The sequence below is a fragment of the Mesocricetus auratus genome, unplaced genomic scaffold (assembly GCF_017639785.1).
Source record: "Mesocricetus auratus isolate SY011 unplaced genomic scaffold, BCM_Maur_2.0 Super-Scaffold_100025, whole genome shotgun sequence".
Taxonomy (NCBI): Eukaryota; Metazoa; Chordata; class Mammalia; order Rodentia; family Cricetidae; genus Mesocricetus; species Mesocricetus auratus.
In genome coordinates, this window is record NW_024429206.1 from 21,135,475 (window position 1) to 21,154,475 (window position 19,001).

General features: G+C 45.9%; 1 protein-coding gene across 9 annotated transcripts in view; it reads left to right on the top strand.

Annotated features, from left to right (window-relative positions):
* The window catches only part of Caln1 (calneuron 1), a 474,698-nt gene that overhangs the window by 440,266 nt on the left and 15,431 nt on the right, over positions 1 to 19,001 (top strand). For all 9 annotated transcript variants that reach the window (XM_040731664.1, XM_040731663.1, XM_040731669.1 and 6 more), the window contains one exon: positions 10,633 to 10,789. In XM_040731664.1, the coding sequence (XP_040587598.1) occupies positions 10,633 to 10,789 (157 nt within the window). The remainder of the gene's footprint in view (positions 1 to 10,632; positions 10,790 to 19,001) is intronic.

The following is a 19,001-nucleotide window of genomic DNA, read 5'->3' on the forward strand; positions in this document are numbered from 1 at the left end:
GGATCTGACACACCCTCTTTTGGCATTCCCAGGCATTGCACACACATGATACATTGACATACATGTGGATAATACACCCATGTATTTCTTTTAAAAACCTATATGATTTTTTTAAAGGTACCGTGAAAAATATAATATCTTGGGGCATAAAAAATGGCTCAGGGAATTAAAAAGGCACATGCCATCGATCCTGGTGACCTGAGGTCCATATCTAGGACCCATGTGCAAGAAGGAGAGAACCAGTTCCTCCCGGGTGTGTTCTGACGGCCATGTGTGTGCCCTGTCACATGTGTATGCCTGCACAGAAACGCACTAACTAATTTAAGTAGTAGTAGAAGTCATGAAAATTGTAAAATAGTTATTGGATCTCTTGGAAGAGGTAGCATGCACAAATGCTTCACTAGCAGCTGTTTTTAAAAGCTGTCTAGCAGATGATGTCAATTAGCTGTGCACCCAGAGATGGGACAGTCCCAGACAAATGGAAGTGAGAAGTGAAATCTTGAGGTAGGGGTCCATGGTTATTAACTGCATCACCAAATTCAGTGCAGAATCAGTATTTTTTTTCTGCAAAAATACACAAGGAGTATGTTTTGGGGTGGAAAGTGTTATTTTGAGACGGCTGTTCTGGGATTTGTTACGTAGATCAGACTGACCTAGAACTAGCTATGTAGACCAGGCTAGCATCAAACTCATAGTGATCCACCTGCCTTGGCCTCCGCCTCCTGAATGCTGGGGTCAAAGGTATGCACCACCATGCCCAGCTACCAGGAATGCCCTAAATGTGTCATAAGAAACCTCCAGTTGAACCCAGTGTCTGCGGCACAGTAAGGAAGAAGTCTGGAGGTGAACAAACAGAATGTAACTTCTCATCTCACACGGGGAGGAGAAAAGAGCAATTCCATCTTCCTGAATTTGATCTTAGGAAATTGCCAGTTAAGCCATCTATCTGATAACCGGGAAGAGGTCTCCTGGTTTAATCAAAAAGGAGGCCAGCCATAGGCACTGTGTGCAAAAGAAAAAGGGAAATGCATGGATCAGAAAAATCTGGCAAACAGGAAATAAAATACCAAACTAGAGACAAGTGTGCATACATTAATATATGGAAATGACGTGCATTTCCACTATTGGGAAGCAGAGGATGTAAGCCTAATTTTTAAAATGTGTTTAGTTTACATTTTAAATTAAAATATAATTATATCACTTCCTTACTTCCCTCTTTTCCTCCAGGCCCTCCTGTTTCCTCCACCCCTATGCACCATGCTGTCAGAATAATAGCCTCCTTCTCTATTATTGTTACATATACATTCACATATGTATGCATATAAATATATAAATCCTACTGCTGGGTCCATGTAAGTTTGTATGTATATATGTATGCATGTATGTATATGAAACCATATGCATGTGTGTATATGATTTCAGAGCTGACCACTGCATATTGGATAACCAGTCAGAGGCTCATCCCTGGCAGAGGTTTATTTTTCCTCTCTAGGCTGGTCTGGTTGCCTGCAGTTTTTTTTCCCTAGGGGCAAGACCCCGTGAGATCTCCCTGCTTCTGTATCAGCATGTCTTTGGATATTGTTCCTGTTTGGAGTCTTGATTATGCAGAGAGAAAGGCACACAGCACACAGCAGACTTCCTCATATTCTGCCTCTGAGCAGTCTTTCCTTCCCCTCTCCCAAGAAGTCCCTTAGGCCGTAGATACAGGAGCTGTGCTGCAGATACCCGCTTTGGGACTGGGGTCCCCACCACCTATTGATCTCTGCAGTGTGTCCAGCTGCGACTTTCTGCAACGGTCTCCATTTGCTATAAAGAGGCTTCTTTGATGAGGGGTGACTGCTACACTTATCTGTGGGTGTAAGGACAGGATTTAGAATGTACCTAGGAACTATACTCGTCTAGCAAAGTGGCAGCAGGAGTTTCTCTAAAATCCATGGCCTCACTAGCCCTGGGTAGTTGACCAGGTTTCTAGTAGCAGGCCTAATTCCCCTCCTATTGAGTGGGCCCTAAGCCCACTTGGGCAACTGTTGGTTACCACCAGCACGTGAGTGCCTCTATTGCACCTTTCTGGCTATATTGCTGTGATTCATAGGCTGGATAGGACTTTTAGCTGCTTCCCTCCCTTAGAAGTTTGCACAATACTTTGTGGTACTATGGAAGCTAGACTGCAGGAAGGCAGTTTCAGATTCCATCCAGCTGGAATAATCTGAATCCTATATCCTAAATAGATAAGGTCCCACGTAACCCAGGCTTGCTCAGACTCACTGTGTCACTAAGGATGACCTTGAATTTCTGACCGTCCCAGGGCCTGGGATTACAGGTAAGTACCAGGAAGCCTGGTGTATGTGGGGCTAGGGATAGAACCAAGGCAAGCACTCTACTAACTGCGCTGCAGCCACGCCCAAAACCAATTTATTTTTACACGCGCTCTGTTCTCCTTTCTAGATCCATGCGTATGAAACACATGGGGAGGTTAGGAGCCACGAGAGGGACTACCTTAGGTGTCATTCTTCAAGTCCCATCTACTTTTCTGCCACTGCCTGGAACCTGTCAAGCAGGCTAGCTTGGTTGTAACATAATTACACAGAAAGAAAACAGCATGTCTGTACCAATGTCAGAGTAGAATTTTTTTTCAAAAAGCATAAGCTACTTCAAGAAACATGCAGATATTTTGTGTTGATCAAAGACATGTTCTGGACATTCTGGGGTGGAGGCTGTGCACCTTCTGGCTTTGGTGACCTCTGAATGCTTCTCTAGGTATCTTCATGGTCCGCGCACTCTTCTCTGGGGTTGTCATCCTTCAGGTGACTTTTATTGCCAGCCTAACACAAATGACTGCCAAATTCGTTTCATTAGCCTGTCATGTCTACACTCCATCCCCTAGTTGTTATGCTGGGACTGTCATTCAGGGAGCTTCAGGGAACACACCCAGAATTTAACTTGTCACCTCTCTCTAAGTCAGAGACAAAGAATGAGAGCAGACAGTGTGCGGGGAAAGCATGGCCAAGCTTTGCTCATTATCTGAAAGTAAAAGAGGGAAGGGAGTCGGAAAGTAAGAGAGGGAGCTGGAGAGCTGCCTAAGAGGTTAAGAGCACTTGCATGTCCTACAGACCTGAGTTTGCTCTCCAGCACCCACGCTGGGTGACTCACAACCCTCTGTAGCCCAAGCCTCAGGAGACCTAATGCCCTTCTCTGGACTCTGTGGGTACCCATGCAATATGTGGTATACACACACACACACGCACGCACGCACGCACACACACACGCGCACGCACGCACGCACACACACACGCGCGCGCGCGCGCGTGCGCTAATGATAATGCTAATATCTTCAAAGAAAGAAAGATGCAAAGTTACATTTTTCTAAGTAACTCAAAAAAGTGGGCCAGCCACATTGCTACAGGATGCTCTGAGAACAACTGTGTGGGGGAAGGACTCTGGGATGCTAAGTCTCACTAGCGGGATAATTCTTAGTCTTATCTACTTAGCAAGACTTCAGGTGAATCAGCTTTTCTTAGGAATGGACTCCTGGTCAGATGATTGACAGGTCGAGCTAGACTGACCGATTTGTTTGTTTGGTTTTTCTGTTAGCTTTGGGTTTTTTTTTTTTGTGGGTTTTTTTTTTATGTTTCTACACAGGAATTCTCTGTGTTACAGCCTTGGCTGTCTTGGAACTCACTCGGAAGACCAGGCTGGCCTCGAACTCACAGAGATCCGCCTGCCTCTGCCTCCCGAGTGCTGTGTTTAAGGGATGAGTCATCATTGCCCAGCTTGGACTCTTAAGAGAGGAGACAATAGCACGTAATAATTTGGATAGTTTCAAAAAAACAGTTTCTACTCAGGGCCAGAGCTAGATTTCATTCTTTTTAAAATTAATGCTCATTTTTATTTTTGTTTTGTGTATATGTATGCACTCACATGCAGTACCAGCAGAGGACAGAAGAGGGCATCCAATCCCCTGCAGCTAGAGCTGCAGGCAGTGGTGAGCCTCCTCACAGGGGAGCTCTGGAAGCGCAGTGTGTGTTTGTACTTAACAGCTGGAGCCATTTCCCCAGCATCCAGACCTCATTCTTTTGGCCAGGAAGAAGTAGCTTTGTCCTACTGGATTTCAAGGAAGCCCAGACTCCTCCACATTTTTATGTGACAATTTAAATCCTGAGTGGGAGCAAGTGTGATATTCACCTTTTCAGTGTCACCAGGGGATGGACATGGGAGGTGGGGGTCCTTCTCCAGTGGCCTCTATGGCTAGTGCAGTATCTGTTAGTACTTTTGTGGTTGGGGGAAAATCGGCAGATCATGGTGGGGCATATGTAGTGGTAGGAAATGACCACTCATAGGCAAGCGAGAAAAGGAAAGGAGTCCTGCAATCTTCTTAAAGTGACTGCAATCCCCCTGCAGTAACCAGAGGACCTCCTACTAGACTCTACCTCTTAAACTATTCCAAGACTCCACCTACTAAACACCTCCCAGTAACACTGCAGATAGTAGACCACACCTTTAACATGTGCGTCTTTGAGGGATAGTTGGACCCAGGTTCGACCAATCAGTGACATCGCCCAGACGTGGGTACCACTGGGCCTTGGGATGCCCGTTTCTCACCATCCCTTTCTTTCATTCTGGTCCCGGTTTATTGTCGTTGCTTTCTGCTGCTGTGATTAAAAACAAAACAAAACAAAACAACCTACAGGGGAGAAAGGTTTATTTTAGCTTATAACCCATCATGGAGGGAAATTAGGGCAGGAACTCAAGAGTGGAGGCAGGAACCAGGAAGGATGGTTCTTGCTGGCTTGCTCAAAGGCCCATGCTCAGCTAACTGCTTTTTATACAAGCCAGGACCATCAGTGCGGGAAATGGTGCCAACCACAATGGGCTGGGCTCGCCATCAACTAAGAATCGAGACAGGCCCACGGACCAGTCAGATCAGGTGATTCCTCAAGCAAGGCTTTCCCCTCGGGTGACTCTGAGGACACTATATGTGTCGAGGTGATATGAAAGATAAGCAGGGTACAGCTTGTTCTAGCATACTGGAAATCTAAGCTGCTTTCTCTCTTTCATTTTCCCTTCCTTCCTTTTTTCTTTTCTTCTTTCTGATAAGCTCTATTTCTTTATTTCATTTTCTCTTTCCTCTCTTCTTGCTTTCATGGTGTGTGTGTATGTGTGGTGTGTGTGTGTGTGTGTGTGTGTGTGTGTGTGTGTATGCGTGTGTGTGTGTGTGTGGTGGTCAGAGGACCACCTCTCCTGTCCTTCCTCAAGAGCATCGTCCACCTTGAGCTTTTGAAACAGGTTTTCTCACTGGCCTGAAGCTCACCCAGCGGTCTAGGGTCTAGCTAGCCAGAAAGTCTTAGATATCCTTCCGTCTCTACCCACTTCCTCACCAGGGCTGGGGTTTCATATGCCACTGTGTTCAACTGTTCCGTTTTATTGTTTGTTGCTGGGATAAAATAATCCCACAAAAAGCAATTTATAGGGAGAGGGTTTATTTCAGCTCAGATTCCAGGTTATAATCCATCATTTGGGGGAAAGTCACAGTATCAAAAAATGTAAAGCAGGTATTCTTATCATGCCCACACTCTACAGCACAGAGAAGCAAATGCATGGATGCTTGCTCTCTCCTCTCTTATACAGTTCAAGACCCCTTGCCTAGGGAATAGCGCCACCCGCAGTGGGCTTGGTCCTCCCATATCAGTCAACAATCAAGATAATCCCCACAGATGTACCCATAAGCCAACATGATCTAAACAATTCCTCAATTAGGAGTGTTTCTCTAGTTAGTGTCAAGTAGGCAGTTAAAACTAACCATCACATCCATTTTTTAACAGAAGTTTTGGGGATTGAATTCATGTTCTCATACTTGCACTTCAAGTACTTTCTGGGCTGAACCTTCCCCCTCTGAGCATTTTACTTTGGCTCTTCAATTCCATACATATTTTCAAGAAACCTTCTGTAATCCGTTCCTGACTTTCTGGGGGTTATTAATCCATCCTTGCCACAGCATGCACCAATCTGAATTGAAATTATCTTATGAGCAGGATCTGCTATGACTTGCTCACACCAAACAGCATTATGACTATAAGAATAATTAATGGGCAGACATTTCTTTTCACAGACTATAAAATGTTGCAGTTTTTGACAAATCATATAAATAAAAATAATGGTGTTGGAAGGAAAGCTTATAATTTTATGGCTACATAATGTAATTAATAAAGATAAATAAACTACTATAAATTAGCTTCATAGATTTGTACTATAATGGAAAATGTCTTAGATGTCTAAAGAATGCATATGTAAGGGCTACATTCTCTACAGTCCACTAAACAAAACACAATTACATCAAATATAGAAAAGAGAAACACATAAAATTACGAGAGATATGGCATAAGTGATTTTTTTTAAAGAAGAGGATCTTATGTTGCCGAGATTGACCTCAAAGTAGCTATGTAGCCAAGGATGGCCTTGATCTTCTGATCCACTTGACTTCGCCTCCCCAGTACTGGTGCTATGGGCACAGGCCACCACCCACGATTTCTGTAATGCTGGGACAGAGCCCAGGGCTTTGTGGATGCTAAATGAGGACTCTACCAACTGTGCCGCATCCACAGCCGCTATGGTATAGTCAGTCTTGAGAGAAATTTTAAAATGTGGGTCTACTGTGCATAATTACAAGCTAAAAATAATGAGAAGCTTGTAGATCGTTCTCTAAAAATAGTATAAAGTTCTAAAAGCTACCTCAAGAAAACTATGAAAGCTGAATTGATGGGTCATCATGGGAGAAATACCTGTTGGTGCCATGTTCCTGTTTTATAGTGATTTCTTTCAAAACTTCAAGAGACACCGTATCCTGACAATATAGATGACATATGGGAAGTTGTTCAACTAGGTTTTTTCAGTGTTGGTACCCTTTGTTAGGCAGTCATGTTGGAAGGAGGAGGGCCTACCTGAGCTTGAGGCTGAAGATGTTTCAGTCCATGGTCTCCTGAGTCTGCCAACATGAGCTTGAGATAAGGTTGGAGAGTAGAAGATGAGAATCACTCACCATGTGATGGCCAGGAGAGGGAGTGAGAAAAGAGAGGGACACAGAGTCAGAGAGAAACAAAAGTAAAGACAGACACAGAGAAAACAAGAAACAGAGCCGGAGTTGGGAAGACAGGAAGGGGGACGGGAGGGCTGGAGGGAGGGGGAGCACAGATACTGAAAGAAAAAGAAACAGAAAGACAGAGACACACAGAGAAGAGTCTCAGGTCTTGAGTGACACACTCCCAGTGACCCACCAAGCAGGACCCACCTCCTAGTGGTCCATTCAGCTATAGATTCATTAGTGGATCAATCCACTGATAAAGTGAGCACCTTCATGACCCAGTCTGTTCTCAGTATCACCGGCAGCTAGGGACCAAGTCTTCTACCATTTTACCTACCATAAAGGGACATTTGATCTACAAGCCACAGTATATTTTGTTTGTTGTTTTTCTAGACAGAGTTCCTTTCTGTAGCCCTGGCTGTCCTAGACTCACAGAGATCCTCCTGCCTCTGCCTCCCCAGTACTGGGACTAAAGTCATGTACCACCACGATTCAGCTTGCCATATTATATTCTAATGATTTATAAGACTCAAACAGTATAACAGTGGAGGCAGGAAACCTGTATCTTTTTTCCCTTCCCCTAGCTTCTAAATAATCTTTTTTGCCTAGTTTCTGAATGGCAGGAAGCTCTTAAAGTGGTATAATTTTCTTCCAGGCAGCACTCCACTTCTTAAATCGGTCTTCCGAGAAGTAGTGACTCATTCCCGCCCCCCAAAGAATCTATTTGATGTCAACCCTATTCATCTCTGAGCATGGCAAAGAATCTGTTATGACTTTACCATGTTGCCCTGATAAAACACTCTGACCCAAAGCAGCTTGGGTAGGAAAGGGTTTATCTGGCTTAATACTTCCTGGTCTCCGTTGCTCATTGAGGAGTCAGAAGAGGAACTCATGGAGGAGTTCTGCCTTCTGTCTTGCTTACACAGGCTCATGCTCAGCTCACTTTCTTATGTAGCCCAGGCCACCTATCCATGGAATTGTATCACCCCAGTGGTCTGTACACACACACACACACACACACACACACACACACACACACACACACACCATCAATTAACAATCAAGACTATCTCCCACAGATGTACCCACAGGCCCATCTGATCAGGACTATCCCTCCATTGAGACTCCCCTCTCAGGTCCTCCAGGCTGTGTCAAGTTGGCAGTTAAACCTAACTAGGGGGGCTGGAGAGATGGCTCAGCGGTTAAGAGCACTGACTGTTCTTCCAGAGGTCCTGAGTCCAATTCCCAGCAACCACATGGTGGCTCACAACCACCTGGAATGAGATCTGGTGCCCTCTGCTAGCATACAGGCATAAGACAGTATACACAATAAATAAATAAAATATTAAAAAAAAACCTAACTAGGACAGGATCCCCATTTTTGCTCCAGAATTATTCTCCTCTGCATTCTTTGTGCCTCATTCATGCACATGGGCTACGCTCTCCTCGCTTACCCAATGCAAAGGGACATGGTGCCCAGCTCTGTGGCATGTTCACTCTCAGGGCCACTAAACTACAGTGCAGAAAACACATCCAATATCCAAATGCCCACCTGCTGCTCTGACTCATACAGGGCTTTCAACTACAATCATCTCGTTTTCCCAACAAGTTTCAGTAGCTCAATTTAATTTCCTAGAACTAGGTGCCTACTTCTCAAATGCTTGAAAAGACAGGAAGGAGAAAATAATGTGTAGAACTTGGCTTTCAGTGCTGTGTGGGGACTCATTTCAGCCATGGGTTTCCGTGCTCCCCCTTGGTGTGATGGTTAACTAATCTTGACTGTCAATTCGGTAGGATCTAGAATCACGAAGGACACAGGCCTCTGGGGCATGTCTGTGAGGAAGTTTCCAGATTAGGTTACCTGATGGAGATAAATCCACCTTACATCCCACTGGCTGGGGTCCTGGACTGAATACAAAGGAGAAAGTGAGCTGAGCACCAGCATCCATCTCTCTGATTCCCATGCAATATGACCAGCTGCCTCAAGTTCCTGCCACCATGCCTTCCCCCACCTTGGTGGATTGTATCATTTTGAACTGTGAGCTCAAGTAAACCAGAGTTTCCTTACCTTGCTTGGTCGGGTGTTTTGGCACTGAGAAAAAAAAATAAATCCATTATATTATGCCATCTTCCATCACTGTGGTAAAATCCCTTCTGCAGAAGAGACATTGATACAGGCCCTGGTTTTGGGAAGGCAGGAGCATGGTACTGCCTCTCACTTGCCCTTAATGAAGGAAGATACCATCACAATGACAGGGATACACGCAGGAGAGATCACATGGTAAGACAGGAAATCAGAAAATGACTCCGGGTCAGGCTTTTACAACAATTATACTTGCGGGGCCGGAGATATGGCTCAATGTTGTTAAAGCACTTTTCCATGCAGCCATGACAGTCAGAGTTCAGAGCCTTAGAACACAGGGAACTGCTCAGTTGGCATGGTGACACACCTGTAACTCTGACTTGGGGATGTGGAGTCTGAGTTTGGTTAGGAGATGCTGCTCCAATGAGCTAGGTGGAAAAGTAATGGAGAATGATTCACACATCAACATTGGGCCGCCACATGCGTGTGGACCCATGTATATAGGCATGTGCACACACATACAAGAACTCACATGTGTGAATCCATGCACATGTGAGTGCACACACACATAAGGGGAAAAATAAACTAAGACCTATTTTGAAACTGAGGCACCCTTTGTAGCAACATCTTCAGTGACATAACCAGCCACCAGGTCCCATCTCTTCTTTTAAAAAGTGTTTTTTTTTATTATCTGTGTACGTATGTGGTCCTGAATATATGTATATGCACCATGAGTGTGTGTGTGCTCTCAGAGATCAGAAGAGGAAGTCTGATGCCCTTTGGCTGGTTAGAGGCAGTTGTGAGCTGCCCAACATAGATGTTGGGACCCAAACTCAGGTCCTCTGGACAAACAAAAAGTGTTCTTCACCATAGAGCAATCTCTGTTGCCCCGTGGCCCAATTCTTAAAGTTTCCCCCTACCTCATCATCATAATACTGAGCACAAGGCTCCCAACACAGTAACTCTGTTGGAGAGATGGTAGGGAGGGAAACCACATTCAGACCACAACAGACATGTATAAGTTCACACCTCCAAGCAAAAATCGGAATTGCTGGTTCCTTCGGAAATGATGAAGAAATTGAAACATATGTGTCGTCCAAAGTGGAAACACAAGATGGGAATGACTGGTTTCTTGGAAGGCGATAGAATGTTAGAAACATATGCGCTGTCTGAAGTATGGCACCATAGTACAGTATATAGGACGTGGAGGGTTGACAGCAGATGGCTGGTTGGTGATCAATCCAACTTGCAAGTGGCTTTTCCTCTTTGTCTCCTAAATCAAGGAGGTTATATTTCACTCAGCTCATCCCCAATAAGACCATGCATATGGTCGGAGCCGAGCAGGACTGGAAAAACTGCTCATCTGGTATCCTGAAACTCACTTTCTTAGGGAGCTTTCCGGCATGCTGACCGCATCCGAGCTGAGTTTGCACCCCTGTTTTCACAGCCTTCTTCCTGTTCTTTGTCTCCGCAGTTTGACATGCAGAGAGTCACCCTGGAAGAGCTGAAACACATCCTGTACCACGCCTTCCGGGATCACCTAACGATGAAGGACATTGAGAACATCATCATCAATGAGGAGGAGAGTCTGAACGAGACCTCGGGGAACTGCCAGACGGAGTTTGAGGGAGGTGGGTGCATCTGCCTGGGTGACTCCCCAGGGCCTCCACATGCCCTATAGTTACCAGTCTTCAGGACAAGAAGCAGACTGTCCCAAAGCTAAGAAATCAGGGCCAAAGCCGGGCGTTGGTGGCACACGCCTTTAATCCCAGCACTCGGGAGGCAGAGGCAGGCGGATCTCTGTGAGTTCGAGACCAGCCTGGACTACCAAGCGAGTTCCACGACAGCCTCCAAAGCCACAGAGAAACCCTGTCTCGAAAAACCAAAAAAAAAAAAAAAAAAAAAAAAAAAGAAATCAGGGCCAAGTTAACAGGTCAGCTTAGGGACGATACACTGGTTTAATTCTGCCTTATGTTTTTGGTAGCACTCCCTCCTCCTTTCATTTTTTGTGTGCAGAAGACTGGGAATGGAATACAAATGCCTGCTCCTGTGGAAAGCAGAAGTCAATGCCAGGCATCTTCCTCTAAGAGTTCTTTTTCGTGAGACAGGGCCCCTCGCTGAACCTGGAGCTCACTCTGACTTGGGGATGTGGAGTCTGAGTTTGGTTAGGAGATGCTGCTCCAATGAGCTAGGTGGAAAAGCAATGGAGAATGATTCGTTGCGGTTGGCTGGCCAGTGAGTTCCCAGAACCCACCTCTCTTTGCCTTCCCAATGTTGGAGTTATAGACCTAAAGAGCTACGTCAGCTTTTATGTGACTGCTAGGGATCAAAACTCAGGTCCTCGTGCTTATATAGCAGGTACCTTACGCTGACACAGAGCCGTCGCCCTAACCCTCCTCCTCCTCCTCCTCCTCCTCTTCCTTTCCCCTCCTTCTTTCCTCCCTCCTCCCCTCCTTTCTTCTTCTACTCCTTCTGTTCCTCTTCCTCTTTCTCCTCCTCCTCCGCTTTGTTGGATTTTGTTGTTGCTGTGCTGCTATTTGGCATTCTTATGAGATATAGCCCTCATATGTAGCCTAGGCTATACTTAAACTCATCTGAACTCAAGATCTTCCTGCTTCAATCTCTAGAGTTTTCAGATTATAGCACACACAAACCATATAGGGCTAAAACTTCCAGTTTCAGAAGATCTTGTATGGACCTCGTCCTTCCTGGGATCATTCTGAGTCTGGGGCTGGCTGTGTGGCTTTGTGGCGGCCGTTTGTCTTTGCTCATTGGAGGCTAGCTGCCTCAGGGATGATGGAAGGAGCCCGCTGAATCTGTCAGCAGACTTGGACCAAGTTCATTGGCTAATTGAATGACCTTGGGCGAGCTGTGTAACTCCTCTGTGTTCCCTCATCTACATATGTCAGGATAATTACATCTGCTTCACAGAATCCCTGGGAAAGGATAAGCTCTGGGCTCCTCAGATGCATTGACCAGAAAGAACTCAGGGACGGAGCCCTTTCAGCATCCTAACCAAAGGGCTAACGGAAGGAGCGAGTCATCTGAACTCCAAGGAGAGACACAGGAAGGATCAATTTTTCTTGGGCTCATGGAAAAAAATATAGGGGAAAAAAAAGCTTTTCCCCTAGTCACTGAAGAGTTCCTGGGAAGCTAAATAATTCTGTCCCTCTTCCAAGCTTTGAAAATCAACTGTTTGGGGGGCTGGAGGGGAGGCTCGGTAGCCAAGAGCATATACGGTTCTCGCAAGGGACCCAAGTTTGGATCCCAACACAACCACCTGTACCTCCAACTCCAGTGGATCCAGTGCCCTCCTGTGGACTTTAAGGTCACCTGCACTCACATCACGCATGAGCAGGCACGCGCGTGCGCGCACACACACACACACACACACACACACACACACACACTTGACTAAAAAAATTAGAAGAAAACAAATGTTCTAATGAATACAGAGAAATTGGTATATTGTAATTACGTTAAGATATCATAGCCATTAGCAGATTTTTTTAAAACATACTCAGTGCTGAGACTTCTTGGAGGCTAGTTAATTAATTAATATTATTTTTTGCAATACTGAGGTGGGGGGTGAACATGAGGTCCTGTGTATGCTAGGAAAGTGCTTTACCACTAAGATACACGTTCTGAGCCCTCTTTTCCTGTTGTTTAACGTTAATTTATTTATTGTGTGTGTGGGGGTGTGGATGGGTGGGGGCTGGGTGGGTGCACACTCGGAGTCGGAGGACAGCTTATGCGAGTTAGTGCTGCCCCTTCTACCACGTGAGACTTGGGGATGCAACTGAGGTTGTCAGCCTTGGTGGCAAGCACCTTCACCCACTGAGACATCTCTCTGACCTGTGCCTTTACTTTTTGAGACAGGGTCTTGTTAAGCTCCCCGGGGTGGCATGGTGTTCACTCTAGTTCAGAGCTGCCTTGAACTTAGGATCTGCCTGCCTCCCCTTCCCTAGCAGCAGCTGGTATTTCCATTTGTACTACTAGACTGAGTTTGTTTCCTTTATTTTTTTTGAAAGTGTATGTATGTGGTTATGCATATATGTGTATGCATATATGTGTGTAAGTGTGTGTGTGTCTATACATATGAAACTGTGGAGCCAGAGGACAACCTTGGCTATTGTTCTAATAGAATCCACCTTAGTTTTTGAGACAGAATCTTTTATATTCACATGGAACTTACCAGTTCAGCCAGCTGAGTCACAGGCATCCTCCTGTCTCTGCCTCCCCAGTGCTGGCATTACAAGAATATGTCATAATAGTCAACTTTATTTTTTTAATGTAGATTATTTATTTGTTTATAGTTAGAGGTTCTCACTATGTAGTCCAGAGTTGGATCTCATTATATAGACCAGGCTGGCCTTGAATTCATAGTGATCTACCTCCTGAGTACTGGGATTAAGGGGAACGCCACCACCATCCCCAGCTCTCTCTCTCTCTCTCTGTGTGTGTGTGTGTGTGTGTGTGTGTGTGTGAGTGTGTGAGTGTGCTATCTATGTTCAGGTACCAGTGGAGGCCAGAAGAGGCCATCAGAACTGGATCCCGTGGAGTTAAAGCTACAGATGGTTGTGAGCTGCCCAATGTGGGTGTTGGGAACCGAACTTAGGTCCTCTGCAGGAGGAGCAAGTGCTGTTAATTGTTGAGCCATATCTCCAGGACTTGCTTTCTTGCCTCTACACACCCAACAAGACAAGGCCCTCAGTGGTCAAACTGTTATATATAATGAGAATGGTACAGAGTCACCTGGCTGGGTCACCTCAGCTGCTGCATTATAGGGTGTCATGGCAAGGAGCCTGCTCTGGGGGGGAAATGGATGGATGGAAATTTCCATATGCCTACCAATTGCTGGCTACCTAGCTACATGTTGGACTGAAGTCTCAGCACAGTTCTGAAATAAGTGTCATTTTACCCTCGTGGTCATAGATGAGGTAACTGAGGAGTTCAGCAAGGCAAAGCCTCTTGTCTAAAGGCAACAGTGGTTAAGGACTTGAACCTTCATCTACTGGGTAATGTGTTTCTCTCTCTCCCTCTTCCCTCTTTCTCTCTGTCTCTGTCTCTCTCTCTGTCTCTCTGTCTCTCTGTCTCTCTCTCTCAGTGTGTGTGTGTGTGTGTGTGTGTGTGTGTGTGTGTATGTGTGTGTGTTCATGTGGAGAGGAGTTGTGCATGCACATGTGTGTTTGTGGAGGCCAGATATTGACATCATGTGACTACCCACCTTATTTTTTTGAGTCAGAGCCTCTTGCTGAAACTCAAGTCTACCCTGGCTGGCTAGGAAGCCCCAGAGATCCGGCTGTGCCTCTCCTTAGCACTGGGATGACAGATGTGTGCCACCGTGCTTGGCTTTCTAGATGGGTCTTAGGGGATCTTAATTCAGGTCTCCATGCTTGCTAAGCATGTACTTTTCTCACTAAGCCATCTCCCCGGTCCCCTGGTTTCTTCATTTGTCACTATAGGTCCTTTGCTGGAGCCATTTCAAAATCTCCCGATGAAGTAGCATTCCACTGTCCTTTTCCATTCTCTGTCTCACTGCTGGTGAGATCACATCCTATCTGGAAGTCAAGTAGAAAAGAACTGTGAGACTGTGGGATCCTCTCAAGACAGGGTCCCCACACACTGATTTCTCTCATTGGAGTCCTGCCTTTCTGAATTTCCCTGGACATTCTGAGGAAGGGCACAGGAGGGAGAAGTAGAACAAAAATCACCACCCGGGTGTGATGGTTAGCTTTTCTAATATTTTGGTTTCTTTTATCTCCAATTATGTGTGTATCTATGTGCATTTGTACACCTAAGTATAGTGCTTTAGGAGGCCAGAAGAGGGTATCTGGTCCTCTGGAGTTGCAGGCAGATGCCCGATGTGGGTGCTGGGAACCAAACTGTAGTTCTTAAGAGAAGTACATGTTTTTAAACTGCTGCGCCATCTCTCTAATGCCCGATGGTTAGTTTTTAATTGTCAACCTACAGTGCCCTCAGAGGAGATCCTCAATGCAGAATTGTCTAGGTCGAGTTGTCTGCTGGGGGATTGTCTTGATTAAGCCAATTGACATGAGAAGACCCAGCCTCTGTGGGCAGCATCGCTCCTGGGGCATGAGCAGAGGGGAGAGCCAGCTGAGAAAAAGCAAGCAAGGATCCATGCACTTCTCTCTCTGCTCTCCATTGTGGATTTGATGCTTCAGGTCCCTGCCTCGACGTCCTCACAGCGCTGGCCCGTTACATGGGATTGTGAGCCAAAGCAAACCCCTTCATCGCTAAGCTGCTTTTTCTTGCAGGCTCCTGTCACAGCAGCAGAGATGAAACTAGGACACTGGGAAATAAGTAGTTTCTGGGAAAGAGATGGCTGAACTCAGGCCTCTGCGCCTGCTGAGCCTCCATCTGCTTAGAGAGGAGCAAAGGTCAAGGAAGGGACATCTCTGGAGCCCTGGGACACAGCTTTGTCTCGTGATAATGGCTCGAATGTGAACGTCACATAGGCTCACAATTTTATTACCATCATTTTGTTTTGTTTTTTGAGACAGAGTTTCTCTGTGCAACCTTGGCTGTTCTGGAACTTGCTTTGTAGACCAGGTTGGCCTCAAACTCACAGAGATCCTTCCTCTGCCTCCTGAGTGCTGGGGTTAAAGGTGTGTGCCACCACCATCTGGCTTAGACTCACAATTTTAACACTGGTCCCCAGGTGGTGATGCTATTTTGGGAAGTTTATGGGGTGGGACACCATACCTGAAGTGATGTGACCTGAAGGGAGTATATCGCTGGGATTGGGTCCTCGGGCCGCTTCCGGTCTCACTCCCGGCTTCCTAGTGAACTATGACATGAACAGCCCCCCTCTTCCATTTCTTCTTCCGCTATAATGTTTTGTTTTGTTTTGTGTGTGTTTTGTTTTTGATTTTTGGTTTTTCGAGACAGGGTTTCTCTGCGACTTGGAGGCTCTAGCTTTTGTAGACCAGGCTAGTCTCGAACTCACAGAGATCTGCCTGCCTCTGCCTCCCGTCTGCTGGGATTAAAGGCTTGTGCCACCACCACTGGGCTCTGCTATAATGTTCTACCCCAGTGTGTGGGACCCAGAGACTATAAACTGAAATCTCTAAAGCCATGAACCAATACTAACCTTTCTTCCTTTGCTTCTGTCAAGTACTTTCATGGTTAATCTTCCTGTCACTGTGATAAAATATTCTCACCGAAACGACATAAGGGAGGATGGGTTTGTTGGGCTCTCTGTTCCAGGCTACAGTTCACCATGCTGAGGAAGTCCAGGCAACAGAAGCAGGGAGTAATGAGTGCCTCTGTTTACCTAGCTCACCCCTATTTGTGCAATGCTAGCCCAGGGAATGGTGCTGCCCACTTGTAGGGCTCCTCCCACCTTAACTAACCTAATCGAGATCATCTCTCACAGGGGTGCCCAGAGGTTTGCCTGCTGGGTCAATGGAGATCCAGTCAAGTTGATAACTAAGATTATCCAGCACAGTCACACTAGTGAGAAATATAATATGCTGTGTGGTCCTCATGCCATTTGGCCTGAGTTTTATTTTTTTTTTCTTATCTATTCAATTCAAAGATTTTACAGTGGTAAAATCACCAGGGCAGTCATCCCTTCTGAAGTCACAATGTTCCTGTCAGGTCATCAGGTGCTCACCTAGATGATGCAAGCTGTCTGGTCACCTGGGAATTCATTATGGATACTTTGGGCTCATCCAAATGAAAAGGGCACAAGATGTCACCCATGCCATCTGTTTCCAGCTGGCCTGCCCTGTGATTTTCCTGAAATAAAACCCAAGTCTTTGGCTTGAGGAGGAGGTAAATGTGGATCCGAGGCTGGTAGTCTGTGGAAAGCTAGAGGGCAGCATTTGAAAATAGACCTGGGGCCTCAGTTGGAAATTAAGGAATTTTTATTCTGTTTGGGGGACCCACTAGGTTTTCTACAAAAACCGCGTAGAAAATTCTTCAAGGAGCAGTTGAGAGTCTAAGACACCTAAAACCCAGAGAATTGTTTTTGATAGATATGCAAAACAATTCCTCTTCCTCCTGCCCTTCTTCCCCTCCTTCTCCTCCTCTCCCTTATCTTTCCTCTCCTCATTATCCATCTTCTTTTTCCCTCCTTTTTTCTCTCTCCTTCTCCTCTCTCCTTCTCCTCCCCCTCCCCCTCTCCCTCCTCCATTCCTCCTTCCCTGTCTTTGTCTTCTCCTTTACTGTCACTCTATCTTCCTCTTCTTCCTCTCTATTGGCTTCGTTCTAGGCCAAGCTCAGAAGATAACAGGGTATCCCCTCCCAGGACTCATCCTCATCTGCAAAAGGGCCCCTTCTCTAATCTGTTTGGCTCCCATGTCCACCCCAGACAAACCAAGAGCTGTGTATGCCATTCTTGGTCCTTCTGGCTTATGATGGGGTAGAAGGTGAAGTCTTGAGTTGAGAGTCTCATTACATGGAGCAGCACAGATCCCAGACACAGAAAGTGCATGATATTATCAAAAGGAAGGGAAGGACACTTGGAAGGTCAACACCATGCCTGACTTGTACACCACGAGCCCAGAGTAGGACCCTCAGAAGTAAGGCACAGCAAAGCCAAGAGGAAGAGAGTGAGGTTTTGTGGTACAAAGTGAACCAGCTTCTAATTGTACAAGTAGAGGTTGTTCTCCACAAAAGCAACATAAAACACCAACTTCATTCCACTCCCTACAGCTCTATACTCTGTCACTACCTGCAGGTCTCACCTGGTGATGCTACCTAATATCATTAAAGCATAGTTCTGTGTTCTCAGTGGGTAAGAGTGCTTGTTGCAGGATCATGAGGACTGGAGTTTAGGTCCCAGGACCAAAGCAACAAGTTGGACTTCATATGCATACCTGGGGCTTCAGCTCTGAGGGATCAGATGCCCTCCTCTGACCTCTGTATGCCAAGGCATACACACACACACACACACACACACACACACACACACACACACACACTCTAAATCCTTACTGGAAAAAGAAGAGCTAGAGAGATGGCTCAGTGGTTAAGGGCACATATTGCTCTTGAGTTTGGGGGCAGCTCACAACCACTTGTAACTCCAACTGCAGGAGATCTGACATCCAGCATGTATGTGCATATACCTGGGTGCATAAGTAAAAATAATTTTCTTAGAAGAAAAGAAAATTCCCTTTCAGTCTGTCCCATTTTAGGCTGTGTCAAGAGCCAATTTCAAAGACTCGGTATTACTTAGCTGAGCACTATGATCAAACACTTGAGAAGAAACAGCTTGGTGGAGAAGGTCTTATTTTATCTCACAGTTTGAAGAGGCATGGTTCAGCAGGGTGGGGAAGGCATGATGGGGTTCACATTAGTAGGAGCCTGTGTCTGAGACACCTCACATCTTGACAGACCAAGAAGAGGAGCATGGACAGGAAGTGGGCGTGACTTTAAAGCCTCAAGTCCCCTCCCACCAGTACCCACTTCCTCCTCTGAGACTCCACCTCCTAAAGGCTCCACAATCTCTCCCAAATTGAAATAGCACCGCCTGCCAGGGACCACATGTTCAAACACATGAGCCTGTGAGGGACATCTTACACTCAAACCACAGGAGATTCATAACATCTCCAACCTAAAGGATTTGAAAGCAATTACAACTTCCAAACTGGTTGGCTCCCTCTTATCCCAAGAATCTCAAGAGCTGGAATTGGTTTCACCTACTTCATTTACCCATTCCTGAAACTCAGAATTCCTACTGGAAATGCTAGGGTGGAAGATCTGTAGCTCACCTCGCTTCCCAGCCATCAGCTCTACAGACAAGCACCCCAGTTGCCAACATCCACACCGGAGCAAGGGATCACAAACTCATTAGATCCGTAGTAGCCCAGCCAG